At 38.3% G+C, this 20,176-nt stretch overlaps 2 protein-coding genes across 2 annotated transcripts; both read left to right on the top strand.

The window, feature by feature from the left end:
* Window positions 1–30: 30 nt before the first annotated feature.
* On the top strand, window positions 31–14,828 carry LOC122769445 (protein shortage in chiasmata 1 ortholog). Its single transcript, XM_044025970.1, has 27 exons — window positions 31–101; window positions 2,355–2,430; window positions 2,544–2,673; window positions 2,934–3,024; window positions 3,140–3,336; window positions 3,715–3,862; window positions 4,253–4,320; window positions 4,397–4,507; window positions 4,613–4,742; window positions 4,836–4,930; window positions 5,629–5,853; window positions 6,365–6,865; window positions 7,027–7,224; window positions 7,927–8,121; window positions 8,519–8,611; window positions 8,889–9,070; window positions 9,306–9,378; window positions 9,498–9,567; window positions 9,772–9,947; window positions 10,063–10,159; window positions 10,381–10,492; window positions 10,975–11,096; window positions 11,188–11,275; window positions 11,991–12,122; window positions 12,624–12,773; window positions 13,332–14,094; window positions 14,416–14,828. Exons 1-27 carry the CDS (start codon window positions 31–33, stop codon window positions 14,499–14,501), a joined length of 4,380 nt encoding a protein of 1,459 aa, XP_043881905.1. The 3' UTR covers window positions 14,502–14,828.
* A 3,231-nt stretch (window positions 14,829–18,059) lies between these two features.
* Window positions 18,060–19,472, top strand: tal2 (T-cell acute lymphocytic leukemia 2). The gene is made up of 2 exons (XM_044026145.1): window positions 18,060–18,125; window positions 18,763–19,472. The coding sequence occupies exon 2, from the start codon at window positions 18,777–18,779 to the stop codon at window positions 19,113–19,115; it is 339 nt and encodes a 112-aa protein (XP_043882080.1). The 5' UTR covers window positions 18,060–18,125; window positions 18,763–18,776; the 3' UTR covers window positions 19,116–19,472.
* Window positions 19,473–20,176: the final 704 nt, after the last annotated feature.

The following is a 20,176-nucleotide window of genomic DNA, read 5'->3' as shown; positions in this document are numbered from 1 at the left end:
AGAACAAATGATGTAACTATTAGTCATGGAATGTTTATTGTTGCCAAGAACAACAGCTTTAAACCTGTGGTCACTATAAACTCAGCTCTGCAGGTGCACATGTACGGCATATAAACACTCAACATCAACATCTACAGTGCTATGGATAAAAGCCATTGTGCTGCCATTCACAGTCTCTGTAATGTGAGACGGGCGTCATGACAACACTGAGACAATGTCCACCGTTAAATAACAAAAGTGTGTCAAAGGTTCTCAAATGGAAACTTGGGGAAAAAAAGGTTTCCAGAAATCAACTTAAAGGAATCTGGTGATCTTTACCGTGAATGTATGTGTGTAATTTGACCACATTGTAATTTGGGGATCACTATTCATTCAGAGAATTTTCATGGAGGATTGTGTGTCATGTGTGATGAGTTTATAATGATGTATATGTTGAATATATATTATTTGCACAAGTACATGATTAAAGGTAGCCATTACATTAACAAAAGACATAAAAACAACATAAAACCTATATAAACAACAATGTTACACATTAGAAGCTATATACACACAATAGCACAGAAAGGAGAACAGAATGTGACACAAAGAGGAAAAAGTCTATCCAAATTTTAAGTAAGAAAAGTCTTGAACTGAACTGAGCTCTTTACATTCAGTCTTTTCTCCACTGTGACAAGTTTTACAGCGAAACATTCCCAGACCATTATTACATGGGTGTTTACAGACACTTAAAGCAATTCAGTGTCGCTGAGATACCATCTCATCATTAAAGTGAGTATGTGATGGGGATAATTTGAGTATTAAAAACAAAGAAAACTTGAGGAACTCTGTTCCTAAATACACATGTGAAAGGTATGTGGTTGTTTCTTTGTATCTCATAAGCTTTAAATAGCTGGATCATTAACATAGCAGTGTAAAGAGTTGGGAGTATTTCCTCTCACCTTGATGAGAAACCAGTCAAATCTAAACACTGATCTTTTTCACTGATGTTTAAAAGTCTGTCCCATGATAAAAACAAGATTTACAACCACCCAGAGAACACAGCAGATGTTCATTCCGTGAAACCCAGACAGACTCTTACCAAACAAATTTGCAGATGATGGACAGAAAAATGTTTTCTGACAAACATCATCTTTGATTTGATCTGGCCAATGATATTTAAATTTACATATTTTTAAGGTTCTTTAGTAAGTACAAACCATCCTAAACTCTGTCTTGCTATCTGTAATCAGTCTGTAAAACCTGTACTGTATTTTGGTATGAAACAATTAATTGAGCAATAATATATAAAACCAGCTTGTGACAGATACATATAGACTAATATAGTGCACAATTATTTGTACTCTAATGCTTCCTCTCGCTGGCAGAACTTTAAAAGAGAAGTGACACAAATGGTCTGATTGGACTCTGATCTGTTTGTGTATTGTTCTGTAAATGCCAGCAATAATAATAATCAATGCGGCATCTAAAACATCATTCAACAAAGCATTCATCATTATTATGGAAAACCAATGATATTTAACTGTAACCCCCTAGTACTTTAACCTTTCCCCTTTTTTTAAATCACTGTTTTTTGTTGTTTTAGTTTTAGTCTATTCTTTAAATTTTTCTGAACATAATTTTGCAATATATTCACATTTAGCTGTGCACTTTTCAGTCCACCTTTCTGTAGTGTTCGGTGTCTGCAATTTATGTTCCCATTGTAATGCCAATGTTTGTTATGCATTGTCAATAAAGTTGCATTAATTGTTAAGCATTTACCGTAACTATCCAATCAATTGCGCACACGAAAACAGGAGCGACTGTTTTAAATCGCAGTGAGAAACGCGGCAAAGAAAAACTCACATCGTCATGTAAGTTCAAAATAAAACAGCACGTTCTGGTTATTAAAGTTTTATTTGTTTAAATCTTGCTTTTAGTTACCTCAATATGTTTTTATTTGAAGGCCATAGAAGAAAAGGTTTGCTAACATCTTTATGTAGCATACTGAGGTAATTAACCTAGCATACAGGAACAAACTGCTAATATTCATTGTATGTTCATAAATGTGTTTATTTTAAGAAATAATGTAACGTTAATTGTTAAGATAAACACTGGAAATGTGTATTATTTTTATTTTTTTTACTCTTAATTGTTTCATCACTGTAGTTTTATTGTACAGGATGTTATTATGAAACTTAGATTAATACATTTTTTGTGGACACCTTTCAAAACACCTAAGGTCATCTACCTTTGGTGCCCACAAAAAATGTATTATTATTGGGAACATGGTAAGAAATATCAAATTAACAATTCCATAATCCCAAATTTATGTTCATTTATGTCTGTAAAGTTTCTGTTTATACATTTTACAGGTCTGAAAACAACACATGTTTAATGCCTCAGATTTTCTCTACAATCAGATATAAAGCACTTGACTATGTGTTTGAAGTGAGTGTATCAGTTGTTGTTTTTGCCTCAGATGACAAATTGTGTAGAAATTAAAGGTGTAACAACATTGATTGCTGTAAAAGGTGTAAAATGTGTTTATGTGTTTACTCCAGATGACCACCAGTTTGAAAGTTATGATGAACTTGCTGGCTCTGCCAACACCTTATTTAATGAGTACACATGACGTGTACCCTCACAGTGGTAAAGTGCCTGAGGTCACCTACAGAACACCGTGGATCAGAGGTATGCAAGTATGACCTCTCTGTGTGTCCATATTATTTTGGTAGCAGTATTGCTAGGTGATGGTTTCTTCAAAGAAAGGTGAAAGACACAATATCCAAGCAGTATATTGTTCTTGGTGTCTTACAACAGTTGACATCTGGGTTGTTTCATTGCCCTCTTATTCTCTTTTCTTCTCCTTCTCTTCCTTGGTGTTTTACTTCGTGCTTAGTGTTTGTTTTCTTCCGCATACATGGAATAATTATTTCTCATGCACCTGACAGGAAAGGTAATCTCCACTTGCAAACTTTTTGTCAGTGGATCTGTGCTTGACGACCTGGGTGCAATAAACCAACCAGTCAATTCACCAGAAAGGTGTCACCACTGCATTATTTCCTCCTCCTGCATTCCATTCTTTCAGCCATAATTTTAATACTTGTCAAGCAGTGAAAGGTGGATGATTTTTTTTTTTTTAAACACATTTTTACAGATTCAATGCAACTCTAAATGGGGTGAATGGGGATGTGGAGAAAATAACCAGTTCTAATCCCAACTTCATCAAAGATATAGATGAGGATACTTGCAACTCAGAAGAGTTGCACATCAGTGATCAATGTTCAGAATCATTTTTCAAGTGGACAGTGGCTCAGATGTACCCTGAAAAGCAGTACAACTTTAACTCAGCAGGTAAAGTAACAAGGTAAAAAGGTCAAGTTAAAGCTAATGCATGCTATCAATGCCTCAAGGATGTTTGTGTGTAACTTATCTAATTTCGGCATTCCCACATACATTTGTTTTTACGCAACAATACACGTAAACAATATGCAAAAGGATGCCTATATTTATGGATCATTTTGTGATTATTTAAATTATTAATTAAAAAAACTAATTGTATTAGGGAATTATTGTAAAGTAAATCTGGGAGTTACTGCTAAAAAGTAAATACATTCACTAACTCTAACTCACCGTTTTACAGTGAAAAAGGTATTGAATTTACATTCTACATGACATTAAAAAGGTTGTTGTTGCTATAACAACGATCTGTCTTAGATCTCCTTCTGCCAGAAGAGGTCATAGTTGTTGATTACCTGCCAAAATTCAAGCGACATCTACCCACGCTGAAAGCCAAACTTTCCAGGCTGAGGACTCTTCCTGTGGTCGATCCACTGCTGAGCTCAACAGGAGACACCATCTCTGAGGAATCAATATTCAGGTGCAAACATGGTTTTATATTCACCCAAAAGTGTGTTTTGTAGTCCTAGTGCTTGTTAAATCTCAAAAACTGCCCATCACTTCCATTACTGGTTTGATTGTCTTGTTTGAAGACCATTTGGTTACTTTTTCAGGCATTGTGCTGCTTATGAAAAAACACCTGACATGTGCACCAGTGACACTCAGACACGTGCACATGTACATGAGGAGTTTGGCAAAGAGACACTAATTAAGGAGGAGGTATTTTAAAAAAATAAATAAAGATACATGTAATTTGTCTGTATGAAATGGCTAAATATGTACTTTTTCCCCTAAAGTCTCTGTTGTTGCCTGTAGTAGTGGACACTTTCAAAATGACCACAGAAAATTACACCTCCTTTTCAAATATTAGTGGTCAAATAGATGTTGCTCCTGAGCTGCTGGAGGAACAGCTTCCAGTTGTGGATGTGCTTCATCAAGGTGAAGACAAGATAAGCAGGTTCTAAACTCAATTCAAATGCATAATTGTAAACTGATTTAGTTGCTTTTCCAACAGCTGCCCTTTCAGATGCATCAGTATCAGTGAATAAAGCCCAGTTTGACTTTGATAAGGAGCACAGTGAAGAATGCGAGATGAATGGATGCCTGATGGATCCAGATTTAATTCGTAAGTTACAGAGAACATACAGTACTTGAAAAGTGTAACCCTCTTTATTGTAATAAAGAAATTGTTCCATTTTGGCTCCAGTCTTAAATTTAATATTTCTTTCAGGACATCTCGTGCTTCCATATGAAATGGAGCTGGACGTGACTCTGTCACCATCTCCAAAAAAAGGTCACACCTATCTCTGCCTGTCCACTTCTGAACTCAAGAAGAAAGCATTGTCACAGCTTGGCAGACAGTAAGTTATAATACCAGGTTAAACTTATAACTCATCCTGATATTTAGTAGTAAGTGCACAATTTGACTTGTGACCTTAATTATTGTCATGTAGATGTTTGGTGTCATCGAGAGCTCAAAAAGAAATGGAGAGGGCATGTTGGAAAGCAGAGAAGCATCTAAACTTTGTGGTGGGCTTACTGTTGGCAGGTAATCCATAGGTCTAGTTTTACAGTTTTGTATTTGAAGGAACACCCCACCATTGTCAAATGAAGAAACCACACGACTGACAAAGTCTGAGCATTGATTCATTTGGTCATTCATTCGAGAATATTTGTATTCATGACATCTATCTCAAAATACTTCACATAAAAATCATTAAGTTAAAAGACAACAATAGGCACGTTTTTATATGCTCACATTTTAGACATGCATTTATTAGGTTTTATATTACTAACTACAGCACATCTGAACAAGAATATTGTTGATTCATTTAAAATGTGCTAGACATTCAGTATTAAGGAGCAAATCTGAACAATTTGCACTTAACCACTAGATGTCACTATGCTTCCTGAGTTTAAAGTGCCAGAGAATTGTGAGGCATTCTACCCATTTCTTCTCATTACTAAAAGCCACTGGGTAACATATTTTCTTTTATCTTCATCTGTGATCGTAGTTTTCCAAATGTCTCACCTAGAACTTTGGTAAAAGTGCCTGCTTTATGAATTATGTACATTTTGTAAATCACTAAACTACAAGTCAGGCCATCTCTGGATCGACTGTTCTGATGTTTTACCAGTTGGATTTGATTAAAAATGAATTCGCAGATGCATCTCTGTTAAATAGTTTTTTCTGGATAATCCTTGAAATGTTATTATTACTGAAAAATCTAATCTGTTTTATAACAGAGCCTCCGATATCTGTGCCAGCAATCAACTACCAGCCTCTACCCGAGGCCTTGAAAGTCATAAAATCAGAAAGACAAGACTTTTTATGTGCTGGTGGTGAACTGGAGTCACAGCTGAGCACAGGAGTCACACATGAGTTCACTGAGAGCATGATGACTGGGTTTCCCACGAGTGAAGTGGAAAAGATGGAAGACTTTAAGAAAGTGTCACCGGGACATGTCCTATGTGAGTAGAGATGTTTTTTTTGTCATTTAATAGATTTTTAGGTCACTGCTGAATAGGTCGAATTGTGCAATTTGCAACATAGTTACAGAAAAGAGCTGCAAAGTAGATCATTTTGACAACAATGTAATAACAATTATAGATTATCTGATTAGATGTTGCTTTGTTGTATAAATTTGTATATACACTCACCTGCCACTTTATTAGGTACACAGGACAGCTAATAAGAGTGACACCTGGTGAGGTATTCTGCTGCTGCAGCACATCTGCTTCAAAATTTGAAATTTTGTGTTTGTTTTTTGTGACTCTTTCTATCATCCATGTGTACTAATATTTAGTTATTTTATTCATTGATCACTGAAATATCTTAATAAAGTGTGTGTCTAAATAATCAATAAGGCCTGTTTATTGTATGTAGTGCTCCGTACTGCTTGTTTTAGATGATTAAATGTGATTGCAGCCTCTTCCGAAAACACACCTGTTTAGTTTTCTTCTTTTTGTCCATCCACTGTAGCCACAGTAAGACCCGTCCTGATGAGTCCTACAAAGAATACTCTGTTAACTCACATGAAGAAACCTGAAGATGCTGCTCTTCAAGCAGAGGCTGCTAGAGATAATCGTCAACAAAAAGAAATCACTGCTGACATGTCTCAGAACACCCTTCTGCAAAATGTCAACACAAACAATGAGGAAGTAAAAATGTCAAAACCTGCTGCTTCCGCAAACGCCAAAGATCCCAGTCCTAAAGTGAGGTTCTCCGATTTGGCAGCTTTGTCTTCTGCTCATAAGAACAACACCGTTACAGGTGGTAATGACTTTCAGACCAAGCACAGTTTCCTCCCTCCAGAGCAGGCTGTGTCCACCACCCTGAAAATAAGAGATAATCTCAGTCATCAGCCAATTACTAAACGTCCACCAGAAAAGGACCTTGACCCTCTCTACACCTTCATGATACTTAGATCCCAGCAGACAACTCCAGTTACTGCAGCACCTCAGAGATCAGCCAGTACTCCAGGTACACACTGTTCTGCTGCTGCTGTAGTCATATGCTAATGTGGTTACAATGACAGATAATACATGTGTCAGCTGTGTCTCTTATAAAGGTGGAAGATGATTTTCATCACCTTTTTTTCCCCCCCCAAATGTTCTCTTATCACTTTTTTCACTTTTTATCAGCACCACTGGAAGCTTCATCACAGCCGCAACCTCCTCCAGAGCAGATACAAATATCGGAGAGGAGATCAATTTATATGGGTGGTACCGTGTCAGGAAATGCCTCTAGAGTGCAGGAGTCAGCCGGTCGGTGGAAAGTCATCAGTCATGCAGTCAGTCAGGAGAAACCAGACAGCAGAGTAATACAGCTTCAAGCTACAGGTACAACACCCAGCATTTTCAGAAATAGATACTAATAGAGCTAAATTGTATTTAATTTTGTTAAATGAAATTCCTTTAATGGTTGTTTTGATATGTTTCACATGTAAAATAAGCTTGTACAATATGTATTATTAAAAGCATATGTATGTAGAGTGATTAGGGAACCAAATTAAACAACGTTAACCAAAGCCCTTTGAGGCATTCGAAATGTAAGTCAAAAGAGACTAAGGACTTTTTTTTTAATTAAAGCTCCAGTGAATGACTTCTGGCAGCCCTTGCTTTATTTTCATAACTGTTGTTTTTTTTTTTTTGCCCTCTCTTTGTCACTCGTGTCGTAAAACACATCATTCTGTGAGCAGCATGGGAAGTTACCAGGCAATAGGAAAACAATGTGCTGTCACACTGAGAAACAGAGAGAGATATCTCTCTGTTTATATCTCTCTGATATAATGTTTAATGTCTATCTTAATGTTTCCCTGCTATACATTACAGACCAGGCTCCTTCATGTATTTGTCGTCTATTAACTTATTGTCAGTCAGCTTTAATATGAGTAAACAGTGATTTTCTTTTGCAATCATATAAAAGCTGCCGAAGGTCGCTGTTCACAGACCAAACTGTATGTAGCACAGTATCTGTGTTTGAGAAGATGTTTCAGATGCTGTTGACGTTCTTTGAACCTCTGTGTTCTTGTTTCCTTGCAGACAGCCAGCAGCATGCCTACTGTGAGCTGCTGGCCATCGCTCAGCCTTGTTTGAACTCTGTCAGACAGCTGGGCCTCAACTTCCCTGTGTGGGGGGACTTCAGCTGCCTAGCCCCCGACCAAACACGCTTCATCCTCAAACAGCAGGAGAAGGCTCTGTGCAGAATAAATGCTTCAAGCCCAGAGCTGATCAAAGGTATGAATGTGACGTCTCAGATGATTTTTTTTGAGCATTATCAAGCTGGAAATATCTATATCTTTATCCTGCCTGGCCAGTTTGCTCTTTCTCTGTCTTTTCCATTCACAGTTGAACTGTTGCTTACTGGTTGTTGTTTTTTGATTGTTTGTTCATATGATTCAGTGTAATCCTCAGAAACTCTCAACTTGTCTACGTCAACACTAATGCCACAGTCAAAGTCATGGAGATTATACAGTGTTCGGTGATATCATTTGAACAGATAACTGATGTTAATGTTCTTTCTGTGAATTCCTTTTAAAATAGGACACATACACTGCTCTGCCACAACATTTCTAATTTTTGGTGATTTTCTTTTTTTTCCTTGAAGTCATTATCCTATTTCTTTGTGTTGCAGAACAGGAACTGATTTTCAGAAAGGCCACTCTGATTCATGTGCTGGTGACATCCAAGGAGCTGCTGCTGAAGTGTGACCTCAGTACTGCACTGGGTGAGTTTGAGCTGCTGTCACTCCTAGAATTTCACTTTTTAACTCCTTAAACACCTTAAATCTTTCACTTGCGTTAAGTTTGACACTAAACCTGCGTGAGGTTGGTGTCACATTTGATAATTTGGCAGAGCTGGAAACATAAAGTCTAGCAGTTAAGTCTCTTTCATAAAAATCATTGACAGTAAAAGTAATATTAAAAGGCATTTAAACAACACAATGTATACTAAACATAATAGACGCTAAACTGTGATGTATGCATCATTTCGCACCTCTATAGCATACCTTAGTAAGGCAGCTGAGGCATGTTTGGAGCAGAGTTTGGAGCAGCTGATGAAGAGGCTGCAGATCATCCTCTTCCTCAGTCGCAAGAACAAGGAGTCTGACCTCAAACTGCAGGAGCTGCAGCAGCTGCTGGCTTCATGGCTGCACAGCGGGAAAGGGCAGAGCAACATGGACAAAGTCAGTATTGAAAACACGAGAAAATTATTGTGAAAATATTGTGTCAGTGTATTGCATTTTGGTTGTAGATTTCTGACTGGGTGTTGTCATTGTGATCATGAGTATGAAGTAAGAAACATTAAATACATTTAATGGAAATAAAATCTTTCATTACATTTTGTCATTCACTCATGCTTTACCAAAATGATTCAGTGCTTGTTTGTCCAGCACTTGAATTTCGGTTGTCTTTCTGTAGATTCTTGTCATATTATCAACTGACCCTGACAGCAACAGATCTACAATCACCAACATCTTGAGTCAAGTTGCCGGTGAGCAACTCTTTTATTTGGCAAGTCAAAGTGACTTAAGTTTTTCAGTGTTTGCCAAATTGTAACATTAGCGTGATAATGCGGTGTTGTACAAATTTGTTTGAGTTTTATTCTCTCAGGTGCTACGTTGACTGTCCTGAGTCCTGGGGGGAATAAGTCCAAAGTGAATGGTGCCAGTGTGGTCAGCAGGTAATGAAGACAGTTGGATCTATACAAACAGAAAGAAATCATTATTCAAAATGTGTGAATGAATCAAAAAGTCAAAGAGATGGCTAAGGAGTTGTGGCGCTGGCTAAGACTGGTTATAGACGGTTAATTGTTCCATTGTGTTAATATTTCATGTTGCTTTATTTAACAAAGTTTAATTTTCACACTCCTATCCTGTTTGAACAGTGTGTCTGACAGTGTGTGTGCAGTGGTGTTTGAGCAGCACATAGGTCCAGACTTCCCCTGGAACAGTTTCTGTCTGGTGGTGGAGTACGACTCTCCGGGCCAGTCTGCGTGGTCCACAGTCTGCAGAGAGAGGAGCATCAGTCACCTTACCTTCAGCACCAGCATCACTGACACTGGTCTGCTGCCAACAAGTGCACATGATCTCACACACACACACACACACTGTGCTGTGAAATCTAACTTTTTTGCTTAATTTGTGTTTTTTTCTTTTGTTTATTTTCCACCAAAAAGCGAAGGAGAACTGTCTGGAAGACAGCGTGCCTTATGTGCTGCTTGTGACAGGAGAGCTTCTTAATTGTCCACTGCTGCTACAAACACTGGAGTCAGAGTAAATCATCTTATTCAATAACATCATATCCAGTAAAAGCTTAGTAAAAGTATTGCTGTACCAATGTGATTTTTATTTTCTTACTACCAATCTGAATCTTTCAGTAGTGGTTTTAAGCAAACGTCAGAAGACATTTTGATTTTACTAATTGGTTCATTTGAGTGACAATATATCATTAAAATGCCATATGCTGAGTTGTATCTCTGTGTTGTAATAAACAGGTTTAATATAACCGTGTTGGAGAGGAGCCACTGTCCATCCCTGCAGATACTTGGTGGGACTCAACACTATTCTGTGGTCACAGTGGATGAAAGTACTGCTATAATAGTTCAGGTGCAGTACCTGCTGTATCCTTTTTGGGGAACAGTCAACTCTTTGTGTTTATCTACTGAGCTTCTTGTGTGCCAGATTGAGTGGTTATTTACATTTGTCTTTGAGCAGAAAAACATAACAACAAAATCTGATTTGGATTAACAGTTTTGGGGGATGTGGTTTGTAGAATTAAGAAATTAATTCCTTTTTCATTTTTTTTTTGACAATAGTTTATCAATCATAAATTAAGAATTAAGTAATAATTGAAATAAGTATCAACACTTTTTAATTAAAGTAAAACATAGAGTAGTGGGTGAGGACTGTATCATGACTACTTTCATACATTTAGAACTTTACCTACCATGAGAGCACTTGATTTGGAAACATCCACTTTTTTAATCACCAGTATTTTAATATCTGGTGAAATAAAGCTTAGTGTAATGTTATCTTAATTAATTGTCAGCATATATAACTGTACTGTTTGTGTGTGTTTGTTGGTGTAGAAGCAGGATGAGCTACATCAGGAACGAGCCAGTGAGGGTCTGGTGATGAGGCTGACCGCTCTCTCTCTTCAGTATAGCTGCTGTTGGTTGATCCTGCACTGCCCGGACATCCACGGAGGAGGGTCAGAGTTCACACAGACACAGACACAGTCACAGTCACTCACATTACATCATGAATGATTCTCCACTGCTCCCTCTGCTTTGTGATGGCAGATTCTATGGCGAAGCCTTCAGCAACTTGGTGTTGGTTTATTCTTCTCTGGTGCTGTTTGGGATGAAGTCCAAGGATCTACAGATCAAGGTAGAATGTAAAATTCAAAACATGATCATTTTTCCACTCATTACTGCTCATCATTTCCAGCTATTTGCTGTACTTAAGTACTTAATGTCAACAGGCCTGTATGAGCCATTTTGTTGATGTGTGGACTAGGAAGCAGCACCCTCTAGTGGCATTAATGACCTTAGTAGTTTGTAATACTGGGTCAGGATATTATCAACAATAGTATTAGCTTAAGTGATAAGAAAACAGATATATTCTCACTATTATACTACATATATATATATATATATATATAGCTATTTTAAATAAAGGAAAATGTATAAACTATTACAGTGGGATTGTATGTACAACGCTAACCAAACCAAATGATTGTAAACAACATTATGAATTAATTACGTGTGCATCACCTCAGCAGAACAGAACAGCTGGTAAAAGTAGAGGTATTATTGCTGGAGAACAATACCAATACTTGCCATACAGTAATGTGTGAACCTTTAATATTTATTCTTGTTTCTATTTTGTGTTTTAATGTGAATCAACAATGTAACAATTTATTAAAAAATTTGCACAATTAAAATTGAAACTAAAATAAGCTTCTTGACTGTAGCTTAGCGAAAGTAGAAAATAAAGTAGCAAGTAAAGTACAAGTACCTTAAAAAAGTACTTAAGTAGTAGCGCTGCTGGAGTAATGTGCAGAGCACATTGATGGAAACTAGTCTCCTCTGCTCTGTTTCAGGTTCTGATAGTGTCAGAGGTTTTGGAAATTGCCAAGTGGATCAGTCGGCTCTGCTTCCACAGCCTGATGTCCAGTGACAGGGATCCTGTCGGTTACCTGGACAGAGACTGGTTGAGTGTGATGCCTTCACAGGTGACCACAGCATCACAAAACCAATCCTTCAAAGAGGATCGAGTACAAAAATGACTTGATTTACTTCAGCTATGTTGTGGCTCTATCCAAACCAAAAGATTTGTGTTGTTTAGCTATGGCTGATTAATAAAGACTGGTCTGTTGTTTAGTTTTAGTAATGCCTTACACATAAACAAAATGCTAAACACAGGCTACGTCTTTTGTTTGTCACTGACCTGGAGAAAACTATTTATCTTCATTTCAGGACTACTGTGGCTTACAATCATCTGCACTGTATAAAAAAAAAGTTAAATAATGTTACAGCTACTGTAAGTGAGGGCTTCTCATTTTTCCCAGGCGAGTCAGTACATACAAACATAACGAGCAATAAAAAACTATTTGTTATGAGATAACAAAATGCACCCCTTTCAGATTTTAACTGACTGACCAATTTTATCTGATTTTACATCAGTTTTATAACCGTATGAGTTGGCGTGCCACGCTGTGTGCTTTACCCACCAGGAGGAAGAGTGTCTGTTGCAGTTCCCATGCATTAACTCTCTGGTTAGTCAGCTCATGTTGAGGAGAGCGCCAACCCTCCAGTGGTTGCTTGGAGCCTCGCTGCCACAGCTGAATGAGCTCCTCCCTGAAGTGCCACACAAAGTCCTCAAGGTGATCCAGATCATACGGGTACACTTTAGAATGCACCAAAAAAGAAATTGTTTATTCATCAGTTCCGTTCTTTTCATAAGAAAATGTTTCAGCTCACTTTGTTGTACATGTAAAGGTCCACTGTGTAAGAATTGGTAACATTTAATGGTGAGACTGTAAACTCCTGCAAAACAAAAAGCTCCTATTCACAAATACATTAGGGAACTGTGTGGCCTTAGCAAAAAAGTATGACATTCTTCATTTGCAGCCCAAAAAGTGTAACAGGCTGCTGTAGAAACATGACACTGCAAGATGGTGGCCTCATAAAGCAAGGCTCGAATCTAAGGAACATATGAAAACAAATATATGTTTTTATTATTTATTATACACTTATACAAACATATTATACTTAAACTAACCTTAGTAACCTTATACTTAAAGGTTACTATGTTGAATACAGCTAAGTAATCTCTTGTACATGTTACACACTTGACCTTTAAGTTTAAGTTGCCTGAACAAATTCAGATTTCTCTGTTGCAGTTCAGGATGTATCATCTTTGCTTCTCTTCTTGGTTTCAGCTGTTCAGTGACACCACTTCCCTTTACACACTGACCACACCATTCACCCAGCTAAAGTCTCCGACAGTGACCACAGACCCAAACCAACAAACCTTCCAACCGCATCGTTCCACCTCCCCTCCTCCTCAGCAGCCATTCTCTTACCATCACAACACCAACGTCCTGTTTACACCTGCGAGTACAGGGAGCAGCTTCTTTGACCAAGACCCAGACCTGATATTGCAAGACGAAAACAATGACTTCAGACTGGACCCTAGTTCCTTTGGCAATCCAGATGGTTTCCTGCAGAGCAGCTGGCCCAGTGGGGAGTTCTGGGGAAAGGAGGAGACGTTTTCAGGATGGAGAAGCACAACTGGAGCAGTCGGAAGAGTTATCAGGAGAGTCAACAACGAATGGAAACTTGGGCCTCCACTAAACCTCAGCGGCAACACTAGCTGCCTTTACAACACCGAGGACAGTCCTCTCAAGCTGGACTCTGCCCTCAGGTCAAGTCCAGTCCTGCAGCAGCTACCTGATGTCAACACTCAAATGCCAACTTACTCTTCTGTCCTCAGTGACCTCCAGCATCCTAACAGCCACCACATCACCTGCAGCCTGCTGAGCCCTCCCACTGGAGTCACACTGTGGAGTCCACAAAGAAGTGGCCAAGGCTGCCGTTCTAACAGCAGCAGGATAAAAGCAATTTCACCCAAGTATGGCTCCAAATGCTGGATAGGAGGAGAGCGGAAGAGGAGTGGGGAGGCTGCAGACGTGGCTGGAACAGGTGAATGATGGCAGATTTTTAGTTGCAAGTAAAATATTTATTTTAAAGTGAAAATAAGTAAACAACTACTGACGCAAACAGATATTTATGTGAAACAACTAAACATAGAAACACTGTTGTGGAAAGTTTGGTGGTGAATTTAAAATGTTCTCTTTTGCAAGTCGTTCTGTTTAAGTTAAAGTTTGAGCTTAATCTGAGCAGCACTTCAGCTCCTTTTAAGTGCAGAGCTGTAGTATTTCAACACTGTACAGTGTACTATATGTACTGTCTTCATTTTTTATTTAAACAGACCAACATATTTCCTTGTGTTTGGTTTTGCAGAACTGACGCCTCTGAAGAAGGGCAGGCTGAGCTATGAGAGGGTTCCGGGCAGAAGTGACGGACAGACAAGGCTTAAACTATTTTAAATGCAAATGCTTTGCTCCGCCTACAAGAATGAAATCTTTATAGTTTTGTTCAATTCATTGTTGCATTTCAGCCTTTAATTACATTGTAAATGATGAGTTTCGAATTTTGGGGAGCACATTTCTACATTTTATAAGCAACATTACTGTTTTCTTCTAAATGTAGCTTTGGTGATTTATTTGTATGTAATCGTTTAGAACTTAAATTGCACCAAGTGCTGACATAATTACATAATACTAATGAAAAGCCGATAATTATAATTAAAATATAGTTTTGGTCTTAGGTTTGTTCCAAAGCACAAATGTACTAATTTATTAAATCAAAACGTGTTGCTGACATAAACATAATAAATAACAATATAAAAGGTACAACTTTAAAATGTCTTGAATAAAACAAAACACCTTACCATCTATAATGTGTTGTTCATTATTTATAACCTGCTTTCATGTCAAAAATAAAGGTGGAGGCTCCCAATTTGTTTCTAAAATTAAGATTGAACATGGAGATAAAAGTGTGGCACATTTGAATTTTGTTTTCTTCCTAACGGAGCATACGATGTTGTGAAAAACAAATTCTGATTTATGGTTGAGGACTATGATCGCGGGTCTTTCCCAGCTGAACAGATAAAGTCTCTCATTTTAGCAGCTCCAATGGTGGGGCTATTTTTTTTTTCTTTCATTTAGTGAAGCAATCCCCTTATCATCTTCTCTCAGCATGTGGAGAGAGTGCTTATCTCCACGAGCCAGCAGAGTGAAGCCAGTTCTCTCAGGAATGATCCCCAGACAAAGACGACCCCTGGGGACACTGACTACAAGCCACTAGGCAGTCATACCCAGCACTGGCTGGTCACATCAATAACCCACCAGCAGCTTTTTTTTTTTTTCTTTTAACATCTCTCTGGCCTCCACCAAGCAGTGGACAAACAAAGACAAAATGGTGGGGATTTTTTATGGCACAGGAACAAAAGCTGTGGGAGGATGGTTAAAGGAGAAGCTCGGCAAACAGCAGCATGATGGTGTAGTAATTGCCTCCTAACCTGGACTGAATGGGACAGGAGAAATATTATGGGAATGAACAGGCTGTTTAAACCAAAGCCATTCTTCAAACCTGAATCCTCTTGTGGCTACAGCTGCAAAGGTCACACAGCTGTGATTTTAAATCACTGTCAGTTAGCCAAGTCAGTCACCTGTGTGTTTGTGTGTCCTCTGTAAATAAAGGGTGGGTTTTTCCTTTGGTACATTTTTGGTGAGTAAATACCGACTTAAGATCAGAGTGATAGACACATTTTGTATTTAAGAAGGGGTAAAAAAATAATCACTCAGGTCAATTATTTTAAAATGGTTAATAAATCACTACATTCAATTAGAAAAGACAAATATTGTAAGCATTACTGCTGAGGCTAATTATAGTCTAATTAGATTATTAATTACTACAAACACACACAATATACATGATGTAGGGACCAGAGAGGCCCTTTTGATGTCACTACAGATTAAGTCAATTTACATAGGTTTCATAGTAATCCATTCAACAATTTCAGGCTGGACCACAGTTAGGGACCAGGAGAGCAGGCACAGCAGGGTGAGGGAGAAAATTATTTGGATTAATTAACCTGTCAATTAATTTCCCTCAATTATTCAATTAGTTAATTGGTCCATAAAATGTCAGATAAATGGTTTCCCAAACCTCAAACTTCAAATGTCTTGTACTGTCCACAGAGTAAAGCTTTTCATTTTACTGTCACAGAAACCATTCACATTTATAAAGTTCAAATTATTGTATTTATTTTAAAAACATTTGGCAATTAATCAACGCAGCCCTGAAAATGTCCAACCTGTGGTTGATTTCCTTGTCAACCCAGGTAAATTGCCCTTTACATCCACATCTGTCCAAATGTATAGTATATGCACATATGTAGACTTTAATGAAAATTGAGTGTATTTTGTCATAATTTATTAGCTTGTGAATGATGTCTTTTGGTATCGTTTTGTGGGGTCACAGTGACCTTTGACTGCCAAATTATAATCAGTTTATCTTTGTGTCCAAGTGAACCTTTAGTGTTAACTGTGAAGAAATTCCCTGAGAGAAAATATCACATTCACAAAACTGGGATGGACAACCTGAGATCATGATTCCTCTGTCTGTGGCAGTCAGCATCGAGGCATGAGAACACGATCAAGTAAAGAAAAACACTTGGTTTTGCTCTAGTGCATCAAACTCCTCTCTATGATTCAGCAGTTTAAATTCAATCACAGCTCGTCAACTGTGAATCACAGGGAAACACATAATTACATTGCTGTCACACATGAGTCATGTCCCTTAGATTCTACTCGTCATGCAGACTTAAGTTGACGTGCTGCTGAACGTATGTGATTCCTCGCCCTGCTGCTGTGATAAAGTTGATAAAGTGGCCAAACTATGCTACTGAGAGTGTGTCTGTAGACCTGCAATGGAGCCTGGATGGAGTGCGGCGGCGCCTGGCCTGCAGGTGCAGCCTCTTGGATGTGCAGCAGGACCCATGAATGGCCGATTCAGAAAAAGGGCCCCCATCGGGCCTGTTCTCCAGGCCCAGGACTAATCCCGGCCCCTAATCGGATTATGTAAATTCCAACTCACACACAGACTTTATGGAAGGCTGCGTCTTTGAAACAACACTTGAAGGGTGTAAAAAGAACAGTGACATTGTTTAAATTAGACTAGTTTTTTTAAAAGTGGGAGGCGGGGGGGAGGAAAGAGGGGTGAGGAGTGGCTGCAGTGAGGTGAGATAGGACGTTGTGCTCTCCCCCATTTCCTCTGTAATTTATGTGTGGCCTTTTAGAATGGCTCAACAAGATTACCATAGTCATAACAAAACCCATATTGTTTGACTGTCAAACTGGATATGGTATTTTTACCTTCTGTAGCCCAATCAGGCTGAATTCAATAGCAGAGCAGCCAGCAATATCAAGGACTTTTCCACGGTGTAGCGGACGGTGGGTTGTCCACGCTTAATGTCAGAGAAAACAGAAAGGAACAAGTGTCCACATCAGTAAGAGAAGGATCAGCGAGATGAACGTCTCAGTTTCACCTCAATGGGAATGTATTTGTCACCTTTAGTGCTAACCTTCAGGGATTAAATGAGCAATGAGTCATAAAAGCAGCACAAATGGTCTCTTAAAAAGCTGTTGAATCATGAAAGCTCCAGGAAAAACCACCACACATGAATCTTCTTTAAATGTTTGACAAAAACAAATAAAAAAATGATTTTAAGTGATGATTTGTGAATAACGTGAGTCTAAATCCCCCCGCCCCCCATGCTTCTAAATGATAACACAGAGTGGGTGTGTTTTAACTATCATTGCTCAGTTAACACCGTCCTCCTAAACAGCACACGTCACACAATAGGGTTCACGCTGCTATAAAATGTGGGATGCGAGTATTGCAGCAGTCTTCCCCCCCATTCTCATCCCTCCCTCCCTCCCTACCTACCTCTCTCTCGCTCTCCTCCCGTCTCGGACATAAGGATCTCTCAGTGAGCATGAGAAGACGTGACTGAGTGGACATTCACACCCTCTGGACTCAGATGACCCACTGACACTGCGGCTGAGATTTCTTTACCTTTCTGCAAACACATACACAGCACACAGGTGAGACATTCAATTTTGTGGTATTTTTTTTAGACCATGACTTTCCACAACTAATTACACTAACTGGTGTAATACAAGAAAACATTATGTACTCTTGTTGTATAGTAGTAAATAAACAATGTTAATTTATACCATGAAATCAAATTATTTGCACTTTTCTTAGTTGTAGACTAATAAAAAAAATTTCAACAAAATTTGAAGCCATTTCCAAGCAGTAAACATGTTAATATTCCTATTAAAAGGAAGTTTAAATGTTTATAATATAGAGCACTTTTTTAAACAATTCTAACCTGTAACCCTGTGAATACATTTTCACACGTTTTATTATATAATCATACTGTATGTCCTCTTATGCCAGCAACGGGAGCAGATATAGCAACAAATACATTTAAAAACTCACCAGTTTGAATTTAAAAAAATGTATGATTTTCTATCATGAACTAAAATGTGTTCACATGCCATTGCTGCTGCTTATCTCTCGTTTTGTCCAATAAGGAGTAAAAAAAAGATCAAATATTCAGTCTCTGATTATCAGATTATTATGACAGCTGAAAATCTGGTCAGATGTCGGAAATGATGATTCGATTTATAAAAACAGTTGCTGACTGATTATCTGTCAACCATTTAATCAACACAGCTCCACTCGACACCATGACCAGGAAGGTGTTCACCAACACGAGGGAGCGCTGGCGTCAGCACAACGTCAACACCGCCTTTGCCGAGCTCCGAAAGCTCATCCCCACACATCCTCCGGAGAAGAAGCTGAGCAAGAACGAGATCCTGCGCCTGGCAATGCGCTACATCAACTTCCTGGTGCAGCTGCTGGAGAGCCAGAGCGGTCAACCGGCCAGTCACTCCCCTGCCACTTTGCTCACCTTCCTCAAAGGAAACATGGAGCGGCTGCAGACCCAACCACACACCTGGGCCATGACAAGTGACACCGAAGCTCCATCACCAGGATCCAGCTGTGACAGTGCTGAGGCCTGGTAGAAATGACATAATGACATTAAAAAACAAAACTCTTGGACGGACTCGGACCCTTTTCCTGGGTCTAAAAACTGACCTTGTCCTTTTGCAAGGCTCCTTACATTTGTCACCTAGTGTGTGACTCATGTTTCAGTGCAGAGGATGCAATACTGTATAATTTTTGTGGAACCCAAATGTAGCAGCCTCCTCGATGATCAGTGTTAAAATATGATTTGCAGGTGAATATTTATTTTGTATTCTGCATGGATGTGTAACCTATAATGGATGTCCAATATATCCCCCCCGTGTCTTGTTAATATTCCTTGTTGCTGTTCTGCCTGGAACTAATTTAGCTTTGCAATGATAGGATGTTTTGCCAATGAGGAAACAGAGGGATTAAGGAATTTCTCATTTAAAGCAATAGATTCTGAAAGGCATTTGAATAGATAATGGCTTGGGCCAGTTCTTCATTCTGCAATCATCTCACAAAGCCACGGGCACTTTTTTATGTAAATCGACATGCTGGACTTTTTTCTTCTAGAGAAACCTAAATCTGACCTTTCATTTCAATTATCAAGGTTATGAGACTTCTGAGGAATCATTCCTCTGACAGACTTCTGTTTATTGCTCTTTACATCTGTGATGGGATTACTTTGTGGCATTTGGGCAAAACTGACAATCCTCTTTGAATAATTATTATTTATTTCATCAAACATCTTCTGGATTTCATGTATTTATTTGATTTGTAAAGTAAACAACGCATGTCGTATGGCCAAAGAATATGAATTGATTGTCTACTGTGAAGCATGTGCGAATGATCCTCTTAATACCTCTTTTGTAAGTTATCTGGGTTTTCTTGTGAATATACAGTATGTTATTTATTTCAACTATTTATTTATTTATTGATTGATTGATTTATTTATTTAATAAATGATTTGTTGATTAAGTTGTTCTTCAATCTTTTGAGCAAAAGAGGTCACTCCCACTTTCACTCATCATACAAGCAACTTTTGACAGTGGAGAAGCTACTGAAATGGCTCCAGAAACTCCTATGTATGTATATATACACACATATATATATATAT

This window comes from Solea senegalensis, linkage group LG5 (genome assembly GCF_019176455.1).
Source record: "Solea senegalensis isolate Sse05_10M linkage group LG5, IFAPA_SoseM_1, whole genome shotgun sequence".
Taxonomy (NCBI): Eukaryota; Metazoa; Chordata; class Actinopteri; order Pleuronectiformes; family Soleidae; genus Solea; species Solea senegalensis.
This window is presented reverse-complemented; position numbering and strand designations above follow the sequence as displayed.

Coding starts and splice junctions, on each gene's coding strand:
- LOC122769445 (XM_044025970.1), top strand. CDS start 31: ATGTTTATTGTTGCCAAGAACAACAGCTTTAAACCTGTGGTCACTATA. Junction 3,337..3,714: donor GTACAACTTTAACTCAGCAG/GTAAAGTAACAA, acceptor TCCTTCTGCCAG/AAGAGGTCATAGTTGTTGAT. Junction 6,866..7,026: donor GAGATCAGCCAGTACTCCAG/GTACACACTGTT, acceptor ACTTTTTATCAG/CACCACTGGAAGCTTCATCA.
- tal2 (XM_044026145.1), top strand. CDS start 18,777: ATGACCAGGAAGGTGTTCACCAACACGAGGGAGCGCTGGCGTCAGCAC.